This window comes from Cololabis saira, chromosome 6 (assembly GCF_033807715.1).
Source record: "Cololabis saira isolate AMF1-May2022 chromosome 6, fColSai1.1, whole genome shotgun sequence".
Classification (NCBI taxonomy): domain Eukaryota; kingdom Metazoa; phylum Chordata; class Actinopteri; order Beloniformes; family Belonidae; genus Cololabis; species Cololabis saira.
The window spans coordinates 28,882,285-28,899,918 of NC_084592.1; the positions used below are offsets into that span (position 1 = coordinate 28,882,285).

The 17,634-nt window shown below is 40.3% G+C and overlaps 1 protein-coding gene across 4 annotated transcripts in view; it reads right to left on the bottom strand.

Moving 5' to 3' along the window:
• The window catches only part of col18a1a (collagen type XVIII alpha 1 chain a), a 98,084-nt gene that overhangs the window by 34,937 nt on the left and 45,513 nt on the right, over positions 1–17,634 (bottom strand). For 2 of the 4 annotated variants that reach the window (XM_061723905.1, XM_061723906.1), the window contains one exon: positions 1,649–2,190. In XM_061723905.1, coding sequence (XP_061579889.1) covers positions 1,649–2,190 — 542 coding nt within the window. Of the gene's footprint in view, positions 1–1,648; positions 2,191–11,098; positions 11,588–17,634 lie in introns of those variants that run through there. The other 2 variants (XM_061723904.1, XM_061723903.1) reach the window with 2 other exon arrangements.

Here is a 17,634-nt window from a genome sequence, read left to right on the forward strand (position 1 = left end):
AGAAACAGAGGCAGTGCAGCATAGTTTTGGAAATTGCAAACATGCTTTATGGCAAATTTGAGTTGTGTGTAAATGTTTCTCTTAGAAAGTGGCAACTTTCTCCGCAGTGCTCTGGCCATGCTTCTGCAATGGCCCGAGTATTCCAGACTGAGCACTGATGTCTGCAGACTCCAGTGATGAGTTCAAGCCTTTAGCGTCATCACCTTTAGCACATTGTGTTGGTCTATTGAATCAGATGAAGAACAGATGTTTTTTGATGTCAAACTAATGCAGAAAACCATTTAATTTCAAGAGGTACACAAATGTTTTCTTGCCACTGTACATTATCTCGGATTATACTTGTTGCTAGGGCTGTTCGATTAATCGATTTTAAATCGTAATCGCGATTATGTAATTAGAACGATGTTAAAACGTGAAAATCGTAAAATCGATTTTAATTTTTTTTTTTTTTTTTTTTTTTTTTTTTACCTTTTCTGCACACATATTAATGATTGATGGAAATACCTCTCAATACCTGCGACAAGTGCCCCATCGGAGAGGCTCTTTAGTGTAGGAGGGGGGGCGTTGTAACGTGCCACCGGGCATCCCTCAAGCCAGATGCGGTAGACCGTAGACCGGCTCGTGTTCAAACTTGCAAATGTGAACAGCAAATGTAATGACTGACATTACACACCTCTACCTCCTTCATGGGTTGCATTATTATTTAGCATGCAAAGACCCAGTTTAGTTTAATTAGAAAATGTCTTGTTTTATTTAATTGGAAATATAACTTACTGTATGTTTGCAAGTGCTGATTTGCTGATTTTTTTTTCAGAGATAAAACTTTTTATTTTATTATATTTTTTAAAACTTTTTTTCAACTTATTTTACAGAGTTTTGCACTTTATTCATTAATTTTTGGTTTAATAAGAGCAAAGTTTGCACTTAAAGCCCAATGGGGCTTATTTTGAAAAACTGAGAAAACGTGCAAAAACAGCATATTTGAAATCATTTCTTTGCCTTTTGTCAATTCACAAAATAATCGTAATCGTAATCGAAAATCGGATTTTGAGAGAAAAAAAATCGAGATTTTATTTTTGGGCAAAATCGAACAGCCCTACTTGTTGCTATTATGAAAGAGCGTTTTTTTCAGTCATTCATTATTAAATCGTCCTTTTAATGATTTTGAAGTGAAATGTCATCTATAAGAAAAACTCATAATGAAATCATAATATAATCATAACATAACTCATTTTCTTTATTTTAGCCGTGAGTGAATTACTACAACCTTGCAGCTGCCCTGGACTGTGGTGGTCAACTGGTAATATTCATGCAAGTCAACTGACTGATGTTAATTACGTTGCTACAGTGAAGTCTTTGAGAAACCTGCAGAAGATGGTGACGTGATACAGACATGTATGTTATGATTTGGACCAATTCAATTAAATGAATCACATGAGAGTCATACAGCTGAAGTGTTTCACATGACTACATCAACATAAAATCAAAACACTAAACTGAAATGTTCCAAACTTTCCCTCAGCAGGAGCTCTGCCCCATCAGTTTGTGTTTGTGTGTTTGTGTAAGAAGACGAGTTCCTCAGTTCTGCAAGTGTTTATCCATTATGGAAGCTTTAGCTATAAAGGTGAGCTGTATATTATATACATACCAGGAATTTGTCAGGGTCAGCCCCTCCAGCCTGTCCGACAAAGACGCCGGCACCGCCCTCCAGCTCCATCTCATCTGGGGATCTCTCGAGACGCATCACTTGAGGGTCTGAGTCACAGTTGTAGTAGAACATCACCTTGTCATCCCTCACAGCGATAGCGAAACGGGTCCAGGTGTCCCTCATGGAGGGCACCCGGAAGCGGGCTGCCTCGTAGGACTGCTGGGAGTCGGGCTCTGTGTAGTACAAGATGACATACTGCTGGCCACCCTGCACGGCCGACAGTTTGACAGCCACGTACATGATCTGCTGTTTGTAATCTGTGATGGAGAAGACGACGCCGCCCCTGTCAGAGGTGGGTTTCAGGTTGAAGATAAAGGAAAAGTCTCGGTAGAAGGGGCTGGGGAAGTGGGCGCGTGCCAGTTGGCCCATGACGGCATCTGGACCAAAGATGTAACCGGGGGTGTTGTCTGGTCCATAGACTCGGATGATTTCATTTGGCGGAGGATCCCCAATTAGTTGCAGCAGCGAGACTCCGTTGTCTTCTAGAAAAGAGAAACAAAATGTCAGTGTGGACTAAGGATAAGATGACGTTGAGGTTAGAGTGGAGGGCAGCATGGCTGAGGAAGGAGTTAGACCAGCGGCTGTTGGTGGGAGACAAGGTGAGAATGTTTCTCGTGGATGCAAGAAGGTCTACTGATGCCTACGCTAGACCCTAAGAGCATTAACACCTTTCCTTTTTTTTCTTTGTTTTTTTTTAAGGATCCTGGGAAAGCATATCTGCTGCAGGGAACACAAACAAACTATTTTATGACTTTGAGAGCAAATCCGGAAAGCGTTGCGAAGTCAACCAAGAGCATTCACATAAAAGTCATATGAGTAAGAAAGGCTCCAGTCCTGCTAAGGGGACTTCCACCTTCCTGAAGGAGCAGTTAAGGAAACTTTACACTGTGACTCTAATTGATTTAACTTGCAAGATACTTCAGCACCTCGTTGCATTTCCTTATTTCCAAAAAAGACTCTCCAATTTCCATAACTTTAACCCTGATCTAATGCTACAGACTGGAACAGATGGACGTCTGTGCATCAAATTCCTAAGGATGCTAAAAAAAGCAGAACTCCTCCGACTTGTGTGACATCTGCTAAATGTCACCACTCAAGGGCACGCAACGACAAACAGCTGGGCCTCCAGCGAGTCCCTCCGCACCCCTCCATCACCCCTCCATCACCCCTCCATGATGGAGGGGCCATCACCCCTCCATCACCCCGGGTGACTCTGGCTGGGCCCGTTCATTAAACTGCACACCTTTAGGAAATCCCAGCTACACAACAAGCATTTTTTAAGTGACTCATGTAGTGCACACAGGCTTTGCTTTTACATCGTTAATCCTGAACGTAAACCTTTCATTCCTTCACTAAAAATGTTGTTTTCTTAAGCAATGAAAGAGGAATCACAGAAATGACTGTTTTGGAAAACGCATGGCATATTTTGTTTTTGTGCTTTGAAGAAATGCTTTGTTTTACCACCTGGTGTGTGAGCTCCATCACTCAGTTCAAAACCTCCCCTCTGCCGTAAGTGTAGGAGATCAGTGGGGCCAACTGTTGGTTTTGTTAGGAATTTTAACACACTTTATGTCTGGCTGAAATCACATATTCTTCCTTTTGTTTACGACCATAAAGCCATACTGGGCTGAATTCCTGTCTTAAGATGTGGAATTCAGAAAATACTTCAGTTAAGAAACTTCTTTGTGAATTAAATGCAACATGTGTGTTTTAAAGGGACTTAACTGTTAATACAAACATGAATACAAACACTTATTTTTGGCCATAAGAAGTCACGCAAACTCGGGCTGTAGGTTGTTAACTTTGCAGGTTTAATTCCCATCAGGTCCCATATATTCCCAATAATTCCCATGGAAACCTTCCACATCTGAACAAAATTGGAAGTCAAATATTGAAGGTGATACAGATGCAAAATAATGGTTACTAAGCATCCTGCGGGATCATACAATGCCATAAACAAGTGCATGCTAAATACAAAGTTAAAAGTGAATATTTGTCTTCCCAAAATCCTTTACATCACGTCTTATCTACCACGTCTGACTGCAGAATCATTTCACACCTGAGCATAATACAGAGGTTTTTATCTAAACCTAGCACAATTCACTGTGAAATGACACAAACAGATCCTTTGGGGAAAGCTTGACCGCGGCACGAATGGTAGTTAACAATAAACTGTCATTTGCACCAAGCAAAGCAGATGTTTACTTAGATAAAGTGGAAATGGGAGACCTTGGGGGTCTCTTCACCGGGCCTGTACTCACATGTTTGAAAGTGACTGGCTCCGTTTCTAAAAGAGGGGCTGAAAATGTTAAAACCTTGCAGTAATTCAGTTGTGATTTCCAGCATGTGGGAAACCACGCCACCGAAAAATTATTTTCTGTTATGGATGCCACAGACAATATATAACTTGCCTTGTATAAAATGTATAGAGATTGATTGTAGTGTGGGTGAAAGCAGTTGTACTGAAAAAATGTTTACACTGCTGTGGTTCGTTAATCCGTTCTATCTGAGGGAAACAAGTCATTCAAATAGATCATAACTTGTGTCTTCAGTAAGCGTGAGGACTTTCAGGACTTGCAGAGCGGGGAACTGGTCACAAACACAGTCAGGATCATTCCTGTGCAAACAGATGAGTCAGCCTCATTGTCCTCCCTCCACAATGACTCTTTCTTGTACAATTAAACATCCGATTTCTTGAAAACTTCTGCCAAAAGCTCATGTGTGCATACACATCCATCAGGGAAAAGAGGATACGCAGCTCTCCAAAGTTGTAATGAAGGAACCATCTCCTTCATTCATCACGCCCACTGAACAGATGTGCACTTTTGAAATATACTTAGAGCTTTCAAAATGAAGAAAAAAAGAAAAAAAATTAACATTCATGTGAACCAGAAGTTGTTTATTTACTCTTTACTCCAAAAGAGTATGTGGTTAATGGTGCCGGATGCCCCCTTTGAGACTAATTTGATGATTACATTACCCTATCCAAAGGTAATTTTTCAGACTTCCATGGGAATGTCTTTACTGAAGTAGACCCGAAGTGCCCATCACTGTCGGCGCAGAGCCAGCCAGTCTTTCCCCCGTCAAAGATCAAAAACTGTTGGCCACACAAAGGCTTCATCATTAGCATTTTAAGTGTAATCTCAATTCGGATTCTCCAAATGGCCTTTGTTGAACGTTGACAGCTTCAAGGTCAGCTAGGCACAAAAAAAGGAGCCCGAGATGAATGGAGCAGTGCTGGGTTTATGGTGCTAGTTTGTCTTGTCAAGCCGACCGCTTACTGACCAGGAAAGCAGCTCTTTGTATTCGCACGGCATTCTCGGACGGGGTGCCACGCTCTGCGGTACCCTGCCGCTCAAGCTGTACATACAGGGTGAAACTCTTCACGCTGCTTAAGGAAATACACAATCATACATAATCCACAGGAAAACACTTGAACATCTGGACAGTCAGAGAACGCTGCAGCTTCAGCCAACTACCCCCGACAATCCTTTCAAACATCCCTCGAAGTCTGCTGGCGGGGGCAATAAACTTCCCTTTCGCTCCGCATGAAGCTGCTCTGTGGTGCGGCCCTGCGTCTGAGTGTCAGAGTTCACAGAATACTATCCCATGATTGTTTAAAGAAGTGTCACAACCTTAATGCATTTGCAGTTTAAATGATGGCTGTAGAGCCTGCCAGACATTTCATTAAAACTGAAACAAATCTTGTTGGATGATATGGAGGTTACATTGGTTTATCATGTGTGCCATCATTTTGTTTGACGTCCAGAATGTCTGGTTGTTTCCGGGGTTAAGAGGGGGTCATGTGTACTGCTCTATGTTAAGTTAACATCAATGAAATGAAGTGGAATGGAAGCAGATTTTATTTTGAAAAACTGAGAAAACATGCAAAGTTTTTAATATTGTGAAGATTTTAACCCTATAATGCTGGAATTATCCTATTTGAGGCATGAAAAAAGTTTTAAAGATATAACAGACAACTAAAAATGCATAGAATTACCCAATTTATGTATAATTATACAACAGAATATTTATTACTTGGAAATGTTCGATGGCTGTTTTCAATTTCAATATATGATAAACACTTCAGCTAAAATAAAGAGGATTTTCTGTGTTATCATTTTAAATATCAGGCATTAAAGGGTTGAACACCAATGTACCAGCAGATATTTTGCCACGAATACGTAAAAAAACTATTCATTTCATAATTTTTATTGTTGATGTTGAAATACTTAAACTTGAAACTTAAAATGCACAAACCAGGTTTCTATAAAAGTTGTCTGAGCTCATTAGAAATATAACTCCAGTGAAAGTGTGGATCCAGATCATAAATACATTTCTATTTTACTTTCACCAAAGGACCTTCTGTGAATTGCAGATCCAAATATAAGGTCTGTTTGAATCAAAAAGACTCACTCCACAGAAACCATGCTGTAATTTTAAACCACTAAAGAGGATAAACGTACTTTTTGTGGAAGGATGAATCGTTCAAGTTTACTACTCTGTCTTCTACAAGGACAAAGACATTTTGAGGCAACCATGCTGCTGCCTTCCCAAACATAAGCTGTAAGAGCCTGAAAAGAAAAAAGAAATAGCCTCTGATATTCACAGACGTAAAGCCATGTGTTGTAATGACTTCAATACACATCCAAACTGCCGTAATGAGCCTTTAAAACATTCGAGCCACCTTTTGCAACATAGCCTCATCACTTCTCATTTTGTACTGGGGCAACACAAACCAGCAGGGGCAATGGGTTTCTGGCAGCAGCGGAGTTGGACCACACTGTGCCCATAATTGGAACCCTCCTGAGAGCCAAGTTAAAAGGACTCCCTGGCAAGCACCACCTCCAAGGACCGGAGCCAGCTATGGGCCTTCCCGTCCTGAGATACAATATCAGTCTCAGCCCAGTGGAACCATGGCGCTGCAAATCAGTGTCAAATATCCGAAGGGAGCACAAGACACAAAAAGGAGACTTAAGTCGTAGATATTCTGGGACCACCGAGAGATGGTTGTATATACACCAACTCTCTCATACATCAACTCTGACTGAACTTCAGTTAAAAAGCCTTACCTGTTAGTTTAGACTATGAATCATGACTTTATTACATAGGATATACATAGTCTACCCAGAACTTGCCAAAAAAAAAGCATTTGATTATAAACTCTGATATAAATGACTGCACATCATTCAGGGGGAAGGGGTAACCATGGAAAAAAATCACTTAAAGGAGCTTGAGGCTCCTTTTAAGAAATGAGACTCTCTATCGCCACCCTTCACCACGACGGCCGTTGGGGGTACTGCAGCCAACAGTGAAGCCGGCACGGGAGAACGGGGAGAACGCGCATGCAGCGTCATGTGACGTCACATCCACAGCCCAGCGCGGGAAAATCGGGACCGAATTGCAGCACATTTTGCAGCACACAGCCTGTTCAAGGCAAAGGAGAGATACACTAGAGGGCTCATTCTTTTGGGTTTGGAACGCTTCATCTGACATTATTACTAGAAAACTTAAAATGTATACAGATTTTTTTCATAAATCTTGCCACAATCCGGCCTCAAGCTCCTTTAAAGAGCCACTAAGCCCTAACAATCCTACTACCCGGATATCCCATGATGCACACCGATAACGCTACAGTCTTCCCACAGTAATCACCCCCGTACATTCATACACATCTATTGGCAATAGTCAACAGATTTCCTTTTATTTTGTGTCCTTCCTTTGAATTCATCCCAAAAACAATCAACTGACAAAGAAGGCGGTATATCATCAAGCATTCTTGAATGACAGGTCATAGCTAAATGATGTGGGAGTGCGGCGGTCTTAAGGCCCAACGTAAAAGCATAGAATGAGTGCACTCCTCCCACATATCCAGCCAGCAGAGTCATAGGTAATGAAAGTGTCTGAAGCTTCCCAGACGCTGGAGATAATGAGGGTTCTGATCTGGGGTCAAAGGACTTGTTAGTGGGTGGTAACAGTCCTGAAGATGCTACACTAATAAAACCTATACACACGGAAATAAAGCTCTTTTTTTCTACTTTTGGTTTGAAAGGACAAATCTATAGAGTGTCACTCATGAGAGACTTTATACAACCCACTTGTAAAAATTTACAAGTGACTGTGGTTTCTGCAGCGAACACTGGCATATGCTCACAATGTTAACAGGCTACCATCAACAGGCTAATTATAATTATCTAAGTTTATGAGCAACCCGTTTGGATTTGGAGGCAAATAGACTTGTCACCATCTGAACACGGGCACGGTTTTGCATCAGGAGATCTCGGGTGCAGAGAGTTGATGTATTGCTCAGTGACTAAATGGCTGTATACCTCTGGAGTGTCAATAAAAACTGCCCTGAGTTTTTATGTGCAGAAGTTCTTTTCGCAGGGTCAGAACAACGGACAGCAGGACCCCAACTTCTATTGTCTATTCAAACCCTTTTCAAGCTTGTCTTGGACCTGATAGGCGTCTTATCGATGGAACCAGAAACATGATGTCTACTCGTGTCTGTCAATGGAGCAAAGTGTGTGAAAGATAGCCCAGCTGTAAAAAGACAATCTGCGACTCCCACTGATATGAAATGAGAGTGGGGGCAGGACAGACAGCAAGTTAACGTGACTGAGCTTTAAAGCAAAGAAAGGCTCATTATATCAAGTTTTCTCAATGGATTCGATGGATTTTCTCACATAAGATTGTTCAATACAAAACTAAGAAACAAAAGGTGTCATAAATCATCATTCACCATTAGTACTAAGAGCTAATTTTTTGTTTTCAATCCCCTGGGACATGATTTTCTTGGGAAACTTTAGTAATATATTTTTGGGGGATTAGTAGCCACTTAAACTTAACATTTAAAAACCCTAATTGCAAAGGTTCATTGTCCACAACAGACATCAACTTGTATTATGTACATCATTTCATGGAGAATAGAAACCCTGGTGTTCTTTTGTTTTAGCCTTAGCAAGTCTAACTTTTTAAAATGCTACCTCTCAGTGCAGTTAAATAAACTGCTGTCTGTCTGACACCTGCCCATGAAAACAAGACAGCTAAACTGTCCGTTCCTGAAAAGACACATTCAGTACAGCAGCCTGCACGCCATCAACTGTCAAAAAGGATCTGCTCATGTACTTCTTTGAGAACACAGGCTTCTATCTTGCAGAATGCGTTGATGAGGTCTTATGTATTGATTAGAAAATGCTGTATTTTGCTTTGTCAAAACGAATGATGCAATTCGTATATCATCCTCTTAAGAAATATAATATACTGTATTACATATACCTACAGGCGGTGATCACTGGTGGTTGAAACAGATTCCTATCAGTGGCAACCCATAGTTGAACGCTGTATTTTGCACCATAACATCTGGTATAAATACGATTCGTTGGAAAACCCATACAGATTTGACTCAAACCTAGCTTTGAAATCGATAGAGTCCTCTGACTTCTTTAAACTATTTTTGATAAGGATGGTCTGTAGATGAATAAACGGGTTGAAACAAGTTCATTTTACTTTCACTTTCAGTTTCTTGAAAATGGTGGAAAACTTTTCAAAGTGGATATTAGGGAAATTTGTTGTTTTGGTATTTGATTTGGGATGTGTTTTCGTCCATACAGTTCTCAAGACGAGAAAAAACTAAAATGTACATTTTCTTTTCACCGTGCCCCCTTGATGCCCTTGAATTGTCAGACATGAACCCATATATCCGGTTAGGAGTTTGTGATACTTAGTTTCTGCCATCCAGACACTTTATGGGCTGCAAAAAAGACAAAATAATAACATACCTCATCAAAACAATGGGATTCAAACAGTTTTCCTACTTGGATTCCTAAATAGTATCCTAAATCATTGTTTTTTGTGATAAGGATGCATTTTCTGAGGTTACAACCGTATGCTTTTGTTGCCGGGTCTCTGAGGTTCAGCTGGAACAAAGGGCTTTTTCTAAGTCACATTTACGTGTGGTATGTCATCATAACATCCAAAAGCTAAATCCTATGCCATATTTTGAAAAAAAAGAAGTAATGAGCACATTAAGCACACAATAAAACTCTAACTAACTAAAACATAAAATGTGGTTAGGTTGAATTGGTTTTTGTGTATGTGTGTATAGGACATGGGAAACACATACATGCAACAAGTTAAACACAATGACTGGATGGCACCATGCTTGTTAGGCTGTAGCCTCAACATCTTTGCGTCAACAAGACTAATACGCCTGATAATTAAAACAAATGTATGAGAAGCATTACATAGTTAGTCTATGAAAGGTACATCAATTAATTGGGTGGTGGCAGGGTACTGGGTTAAAAAATAAATCAATAAAAGGGAGGGGAGTAAAGATTTGTATAACTGGTTCAAAAGAATCCCAGAATAGGATCCATTTGCACCAGCGATTACCTTTCTGGTTACTAACTGACAAGCACTGATACCCATCCTCCTCCTCTGGTAGGGCGTGGCACTCCACAGGGAGGCGTCCCTCATCCAGGACCGTCCAGCAACTGTCCCGTAAGACTTGGCAGAAACTCTGGCAGGGTAACACCGTCAGCGGGACCACCGGGCCACAGTTGGGTACCAAGAGAAGGCAGAAAAACCACTCCAAACTATGGTGACAACGTGACCGCAACAACCATGCCCACTCATTCAGGAATGCCCTGACTTCCTCTACAGTGCTCTGGTTGAAGTAATTGGGGACAGCAAACTTTTCCCCAACCATGTAGGAGCAGAAAGGAAGGTCGGTATCCAGCAACAAGCACTGTGAGGATTCTGTCTGGCTGACTAAAGTTGCTTGGTTTAGCTTTTTCTCACTTACTGATGCTTGAGCAGCATCTAAAACATGACCAGTTAGACCAGTCAAAGCTAATGCTTCACTGGTTTGAGGTTGCTTCGCTATGGGTACTAAGTTAGAGTCTGGTGTTTTTGTCTGAGCAGGTCTGTGGGTTGTTAAGGATGTTTCCAATGGAGTAAGAGTTTGGTTGGCAAATGGAGGTTGACTAGTCTTAAATAAAACATCCTGACTGCCAACAGAACTTTCTTTACTGCTGTTGAGGGTTTCTGGATAAGAATCAAGCCTTTGTCCTGCCTTTGTGACGCCTAGATTATGTCCCTCACCTGCATTGTTATGAACTGTCCAAGCTGTCTCTTGGATATCCAGTTTTTGCTCTTCTTCTTGAAATACTGCACTGCTTCTACCATCCAAGCCCTTATGATCGGTGGGTATTACTCCAGAACTTAAACTTTTACTAGCCCCTGTTGTAAAAACTAGTTGTGACATTAGTCTGGAGGTGGGTGAATGGCCAGACCCAGCCTCTGAAGCCAGTTCAGACTCAATCTCAGAATCAAATCTTAATTGAGTTTCCACTAATTGTAAATGATTAGATTCTACAGAACCCATACCCTTGAATGAAGATGTGCCATTACCAGGTTTACGTATGACCGCTGAGGTCGCTGCAGTGGCCCTTTCTGATGTTGCATGTTCTTTCTCAGGTGGTGTAGCAGGTGTTACAGATGTCGGCCGAGGATCCCTGGGTTCATCCAAGGTCGGCACAGCTGTTTGGATCACAAGTCCTTCGTTAATGAGCTCTCCTCCAAGTTTCCCACTGCTTTCCAGTGGCAGTTCTCCACTTCCTGCTGGAATGCCAGAGCCCTCATGGTCCACTGTTGGGGGCTGTGCTGTAGTAGGAGTCCGGGACCAGAACCAAGCATCATTGCAGACCACCCAGTGGGCCAGCAAAAGAAAAAGTCCAGACTTCATCCTCATCATGTCAAGCATCAACCACGTCCACCCTCTGGATCAGGCTGCCACAATGGGGTTTGACATGTCCACACAGCCACTACACACACACACACACACACTGTCCTCCTGCTCTGTCTCCACACACACTCCACCAGCCAGAGAGGAGAAGTGAAGAGGAGTGCCCCATTCAAAAGAGTGAAGGGGGAGAACAGAGGGTGGTTTGCTCCTTATTGGCTGCCCTGGCAATATTTACTCTCTTGACTCCTCCTCCTCCTTTTGTCACAGCAGTGAAAAGCGATCTCTCCTGCTGACTGATAGCCAGAATTACTGCAGCTTTGGTTTTCAGTGTACAATACAGATGCTTTCAGTGTGTTGCAGAGAGGGGTAATTTGTTCCACTTGACTAGTTTTCTTTGCCAAATTATCCTAATTAGAAAACTGTGGATATAGGCTGATGTTGATTTAGGTTTTCAACAAAAGTATTTCTGTTATATATATATATATATATATATATATATATATATATATATATATATATATATATATATATATATATATATATATATATATATATATACATATACCACGGGGGACAGGATTTTGAAAAATGGTCAAAATCCTGCTAAAGGAACTAAAGTCAAACTGCATTGCAAACAAATGTTTTCATTATGATGTCAAGTGCATTATCAAGGCATTTTTACTGTAATGTAGTATCTGGATGTATCAGGAAATAAACTAAACATCCCAGCACAAGTTGTCCCTCCTCTATATGGTGCAATTTGTTGTTCAATGATGTTTAGAAGCCTGTTTTAGTGCACTGCGGTTACACAGTAATTCAGGCCTCCCTTTCTTGTCCAGACTGGTTTCTCATACTGCTCCTGGGACTGGTTGACAGAGATACTCCACAACTATAAATGGAAGTCAGTGACAAAAGCTCAAGGTTTGTGTGTTGTTCTTGTGGCTTTTGACATGAAGTCCAGCGCAGCATGTTCATAGCTTCGCTTGTTGATACATATGAACTCGATAACGTAATGTCTGCAAGGCTTCCAGTCACTTGTGCAGAGATGCAGCTTAGAAACTTTAATCCCCAGAAATGTCAGAAATGTCAGAAATGATCCTGTGGGTTAACATTGTTAACCTGTTAACTGTAACCTGTGATATGAAACAGCTTTTTTATCCAGAGGGCACTCAAGGAACGAAAATACGGGGGAGATATGTTGTAAAGAGCTAGTTTAACAACTTGCTGCACAGGCACAGTAAATGCATAGTGGGTGGCCCTCTGGGCAAAGAACATGCAACACTCTGAACAAAGCAACTGTTCACTCTAAATACGTCTAATGGTCAACTTCATGGGATGAAAAGAAAAAGGATTTTCTGTTGGAAAAACTGTTTTCTTCTCATTCTTCAACAATGCTGTTCAGCAAAGGGTTCAAGATAAAATACTTTCAGAAGAAGTGAAACTATTTTTGACATATTGCAGTATTTTAGTGCAGTGAATCAAATAAAACTGAATGTGTTCAGTCACAACGCCAACGCTTCTATTTTTCTTTTCTCTTTTTGCTAACTATATTTTTATTAACTGTTTCATTGCCTGTTGAGTAAGATTTAGGAATCAGGAAAACTTGGTTGGGTTGACCAACAGAACAATGCCAGATTGAAACTGTACATAACATCACTATGTGCTGAACGAAGGTGTTTTTGTGACAGAGGTCCCACTGCATTGGTTTGGTAGTGGGTAGTCAGGCTTGGTAGCAAAAAAAACCCTAAAAAGAGTGTTTTATGGAAAATACTTGCTTAAAGTGGACTTGGCACGGTTACCTTTGCTTTTGGATTTATCTTAAGTGTTGCAACGATGAATTCTTACTTAACGTCACTATAACCTCAAAAAAGGGGGATATTCACAAGATGTTGTAGTTCAATGCAGAAAACACAAATTATCAAATTCTCCACAAGAACAGGAGTTGTGTGCTCACAAGGCACACCGCTCTTCAGAGAATTAAACCAATATAAAAGAAACTAAGGAGAATTTCATCTTGATTTCAACGAAGATGAAATATATCTTTCTTATTAATTCCAACATCATCACAAAATGTTTCTATGCATGATTAGTTCAACGCTAATGTAGAGGTACCCAGCATGAGGCAAACGTGGCTGGAAATGGCCATGTAATGTTCACTTTGATCAACTTTATTTCAATAAACTGTCCCGTGATGGATATTAAGAAACCTTAATCATGAAAACAACCCTCCCCAACTTCACAGCAGAGCCTATTACTGATGTGAAAAGAGCTGAGCTGAAGTGCACTTATTACCAGCCACTCTGTCATATACTTTTATCAAGCATACATCCCCATCGAATTTGCCAGCCTGAAATTATACAAAAACTTGAGTGATACAGACTTCATAGTTCATACAGAGTCTGATGACACAACTTGTCTTGTTAACAAAACCCTCATTCTTTTATTGCATGAAATATCAAATCCTTATCAACCAAGTACAGAGGATGGACATTTTATATATATATATATATATATATATATATATATATATATATATATATATATATATATATATATATATATATATATATATATATATATATATATATATATATATATATCTAAAGGGGAGTTTTTCCTTAGCATTGTTTATGTTATGTTTATGTGTATGTAATAATTGCTCGGGGGTCATGTTCTGGGTCTATGGAAAGCGCCTAGAGACAACTTATGTTGTAATAAATGCTATATATTGTACATAACATTTAATTGAAAAAATATATATACACGCACGCAACCATCAAACACTGAACATACCTTGAACTTGGCAGAAATGTTTACCTGCTTCCACCAGGTCTTTCATGTCTGTATGGAGTGAAAACTCGATGACAGGCCAGCTAAAAGAGTTCCTGTTTCTAAGAGTCCTGTCGGACATGTAATTACAGTAAGAGGGGTTCATTAAGTTTTTCTTCATGCTTAAGACCAAAGACAGGACTGAAAACATTTATTCAATGGATTTATTTTCTCACTTCATTTTAAGTTCCAAACAACTTTATTCTTCCGGGCCTGAGCACTCACTGCAACAGAACGTTGGTTGTCATCTCTTAGTTTTGGGTTTGAACGTGATTAATTTTCCTTTACCACGTCTTACTGTTTCCTCCTGAAAGAGGACCATATCCACGATAGGAATTCATGTCCATTTTAAGGCTCCCATCATCCAAACATCTTGAAGCTCCACTGATTTTATTCACCTCAATTTTTTTCAAATTCAGCAAATAATTCCAGCTATGGACACGTTTCTGTTTACCATTTTGGTTTCACTATATATTTAATTAGGGACCACTGAACTGATATTAATATCAGATTAATAGGGTTAAAAAAGCAAACTATTTTAATTTATTGTTCTTTTGTTGAACACACAAGTTAAACCCATTTACATTCCTGATCTTTTCTGATATCGAACACCAGAAGACATGTGATGTTATTCTACTGGTCTGTTATTGGGCCAACAATATGTTTTCTTAAAGTTCACGATACAACTTTATTGTCCTCTGACGGACATGCTTCTCCACAAAAACGCCAGGTAGAATGAAATAAAGGCAAGACACGTGAACATTTGTGCATTTATATCTACTGTATGTGATAATGTGTTACACTTTATTTTACAAAGTCAGTAAAATAATGTTTAAGGATGCATTAGACCACCCATACTTTGCATGACTGACCCCTAACATCCGGTTCATTTGGCAGGTGTGAGCGCTCATTTGTGCGCTCATGGACGTTGTGATTGGTGGTCTCGTACAGTTGGCAGGTGTATGGGCACGGTGCAGTTGCCCCTTTAGCCGCTGTGTCTCCGTTACACTGTAGCGCCACACCAGACCCACCGACTGAAGAAACTACATTGCTTACCATGCCATGGCAGCAATTTTTGCTGTTCGCAAACAGCCAGCAGCATAAAGGGAAATTAAAAAGAAGAATGCAGCAAAAGATGAAAGAGAAGAAGAAACACATTAACAATAGGGCTGTTCGATTAATCGATTTTAAATCGTAATCTCGATTATGTAATTAGAACGATGTTAAAACGTGAAACTCGTAAAATCGATTTTTCACTTTTTTTTTATTTTTTTATTTTTATTTATTTTTTATTTTATTTTTTTACAGTAAGTTATATTTCCAATTAAATAAAACAAGACATTTTCTAATTAAACTAAACTGGGTCTTTGCATGCTAAATAATAATGCAACCCATGAAGGAGGTAGAGGTGTGTAATGTCAGTCATTACATTTGCTATTCACATTTGCAAGTTTTTTGCAAGGAACACGAGCCGGTCTACCGCATCTGGCTTGTGGGATGCCCGGTGGCATGTTACAACGCCCCCTCCTACACTAAAGAGCCTCTCCAATGGGGCACTTGTCGCAGGTATTGAGAGGTATTTCCATCAATCATTAATATGGTATCAATCATTAATATGTGTGCAGACAAGGTAAAAAAAATTAAATAAAAAAAAATTAAATAAAAAAAATTTAAAATCGATTTTACGATTTTCACGTTTTAACATCGTTCTAATTACATAATTGCGATTACGATTTAAAATCGATTAATCGAACAGCCCTACTTCCTAACCAAGTCAGCGTTTCCATGAGACCTTCTGTTTTCCGTCGCGCTGATTCTCTGAGACCATGTTCGCTTCGGCTGAACCAAGTGGTCCTTCAGCGTGACATCATGACGAGTGGAGAGTAAAAGCGGCAGTTGTGCTCAAACACGACTGAGAGGAGCAATGCTCTTGGTGACCAGAGGGTCAATCATGCCCGAGCACGGTACGGTGCCAGTCTGCTGCCAGCAGCTCATTCATGCTTGTCTTCCTTGCTATGGCATACAGGAGCTGCTGAATCCTAATGAATACAATTCAGAGAAAAATAAGATATTGGCTGAAACAAAATTATGAAGAATGAAAGCCAGAAGAATAAACGGTGAGAAGTGTTGCTGATCCAAAGATGGTAGTAACTTTGGACGTGGGTGTCTCCTCCCAGGAATCAGCAGCCTTACATCATGCCTTAGCCCGACAAGCCTCTACCCAGAAATGTAACCCAACATCGGGGTTCATTTTGTGCCGTTGGTTGCATTGTATTTCCCTCCACGCATTTGCTGCTACTACTACTTCTTCTTCGTCATTTTCAGAACAGAGAGAGAGATTGCTGTAAGGTCAGTTAAGCTACTGTTGCTAAACAGTCATTACTTCCAACCGGCTCCCGTCATTTACAAATGATTTGTTCCGTTACAATTTCTGGGGTTCTTAAAGGAAATACACAAAAAAAGCTCAGCACTGCAAGCTGGAATGCCGTGGAAAAGAACCCACACCGCCATCTAGTGCTACGACGTAGGTCACAGACGCACGCTACCTGCATAGCTGTCATACGGATCTATAGATCTAGCGTAAGTCAAACCTAATATCTTAAGTTTCTTCCACACATCACCGTATGCGAAGCCAATTCTGTGAACAAAGTCAGTACTTCTGTACGTGTTCAGCTGGTGTAAATGTTTGAGAAAGAGGAGGACTAAATTCCAGCCGTCCGCCGGGTCTGTCATCACAATACACAGACAAAAGCATGTAACCTTACTCCGGGACTAAGACGAAGGCTGAGAGCGTCAATGTGATGTGAATGATCGTCTAATTACAACAGAAACAAAACCTCCTCCACATAATCCAGGACGAGGCCGACAGCATCCAATAATTGGTCCCTGCGCGGTGGGATTCTGCATCACGCATCTGTCAATCACATATCAAATTTCACAGGCAGCGGATGGATTTCATCAGTTATGAATTTAGCTGCTGTGAATAATTGAACAAGTCAAGAGTTATGCGTAGCCGATACGACATGTGACACGACTGGTGAGGAGGGAAGCAGCTTTGGAGCTGGGAAACTCATTTTTACACGAAGTCTAACCGCTGTGGAAACTGGTGGTGAAGTTTGCACACACACACACACACACACACACACTAGGGATGGGGGGTATGGACAAAAAAATGTATCACGATAATTTCTGGCATTTATCCCAATAACGATAAAAAAATACCAATACAAAAAGTGTCATCAACGGGAATATTTCTTTCTTTCTTTCTTTCTTTCTTTCTTTCTTTCTTTCTTTCTTTCTTTCTTTCTTTCTTTCTTTCTTTCTTTCTTTCTTTCTTTCTTTCTTTCTT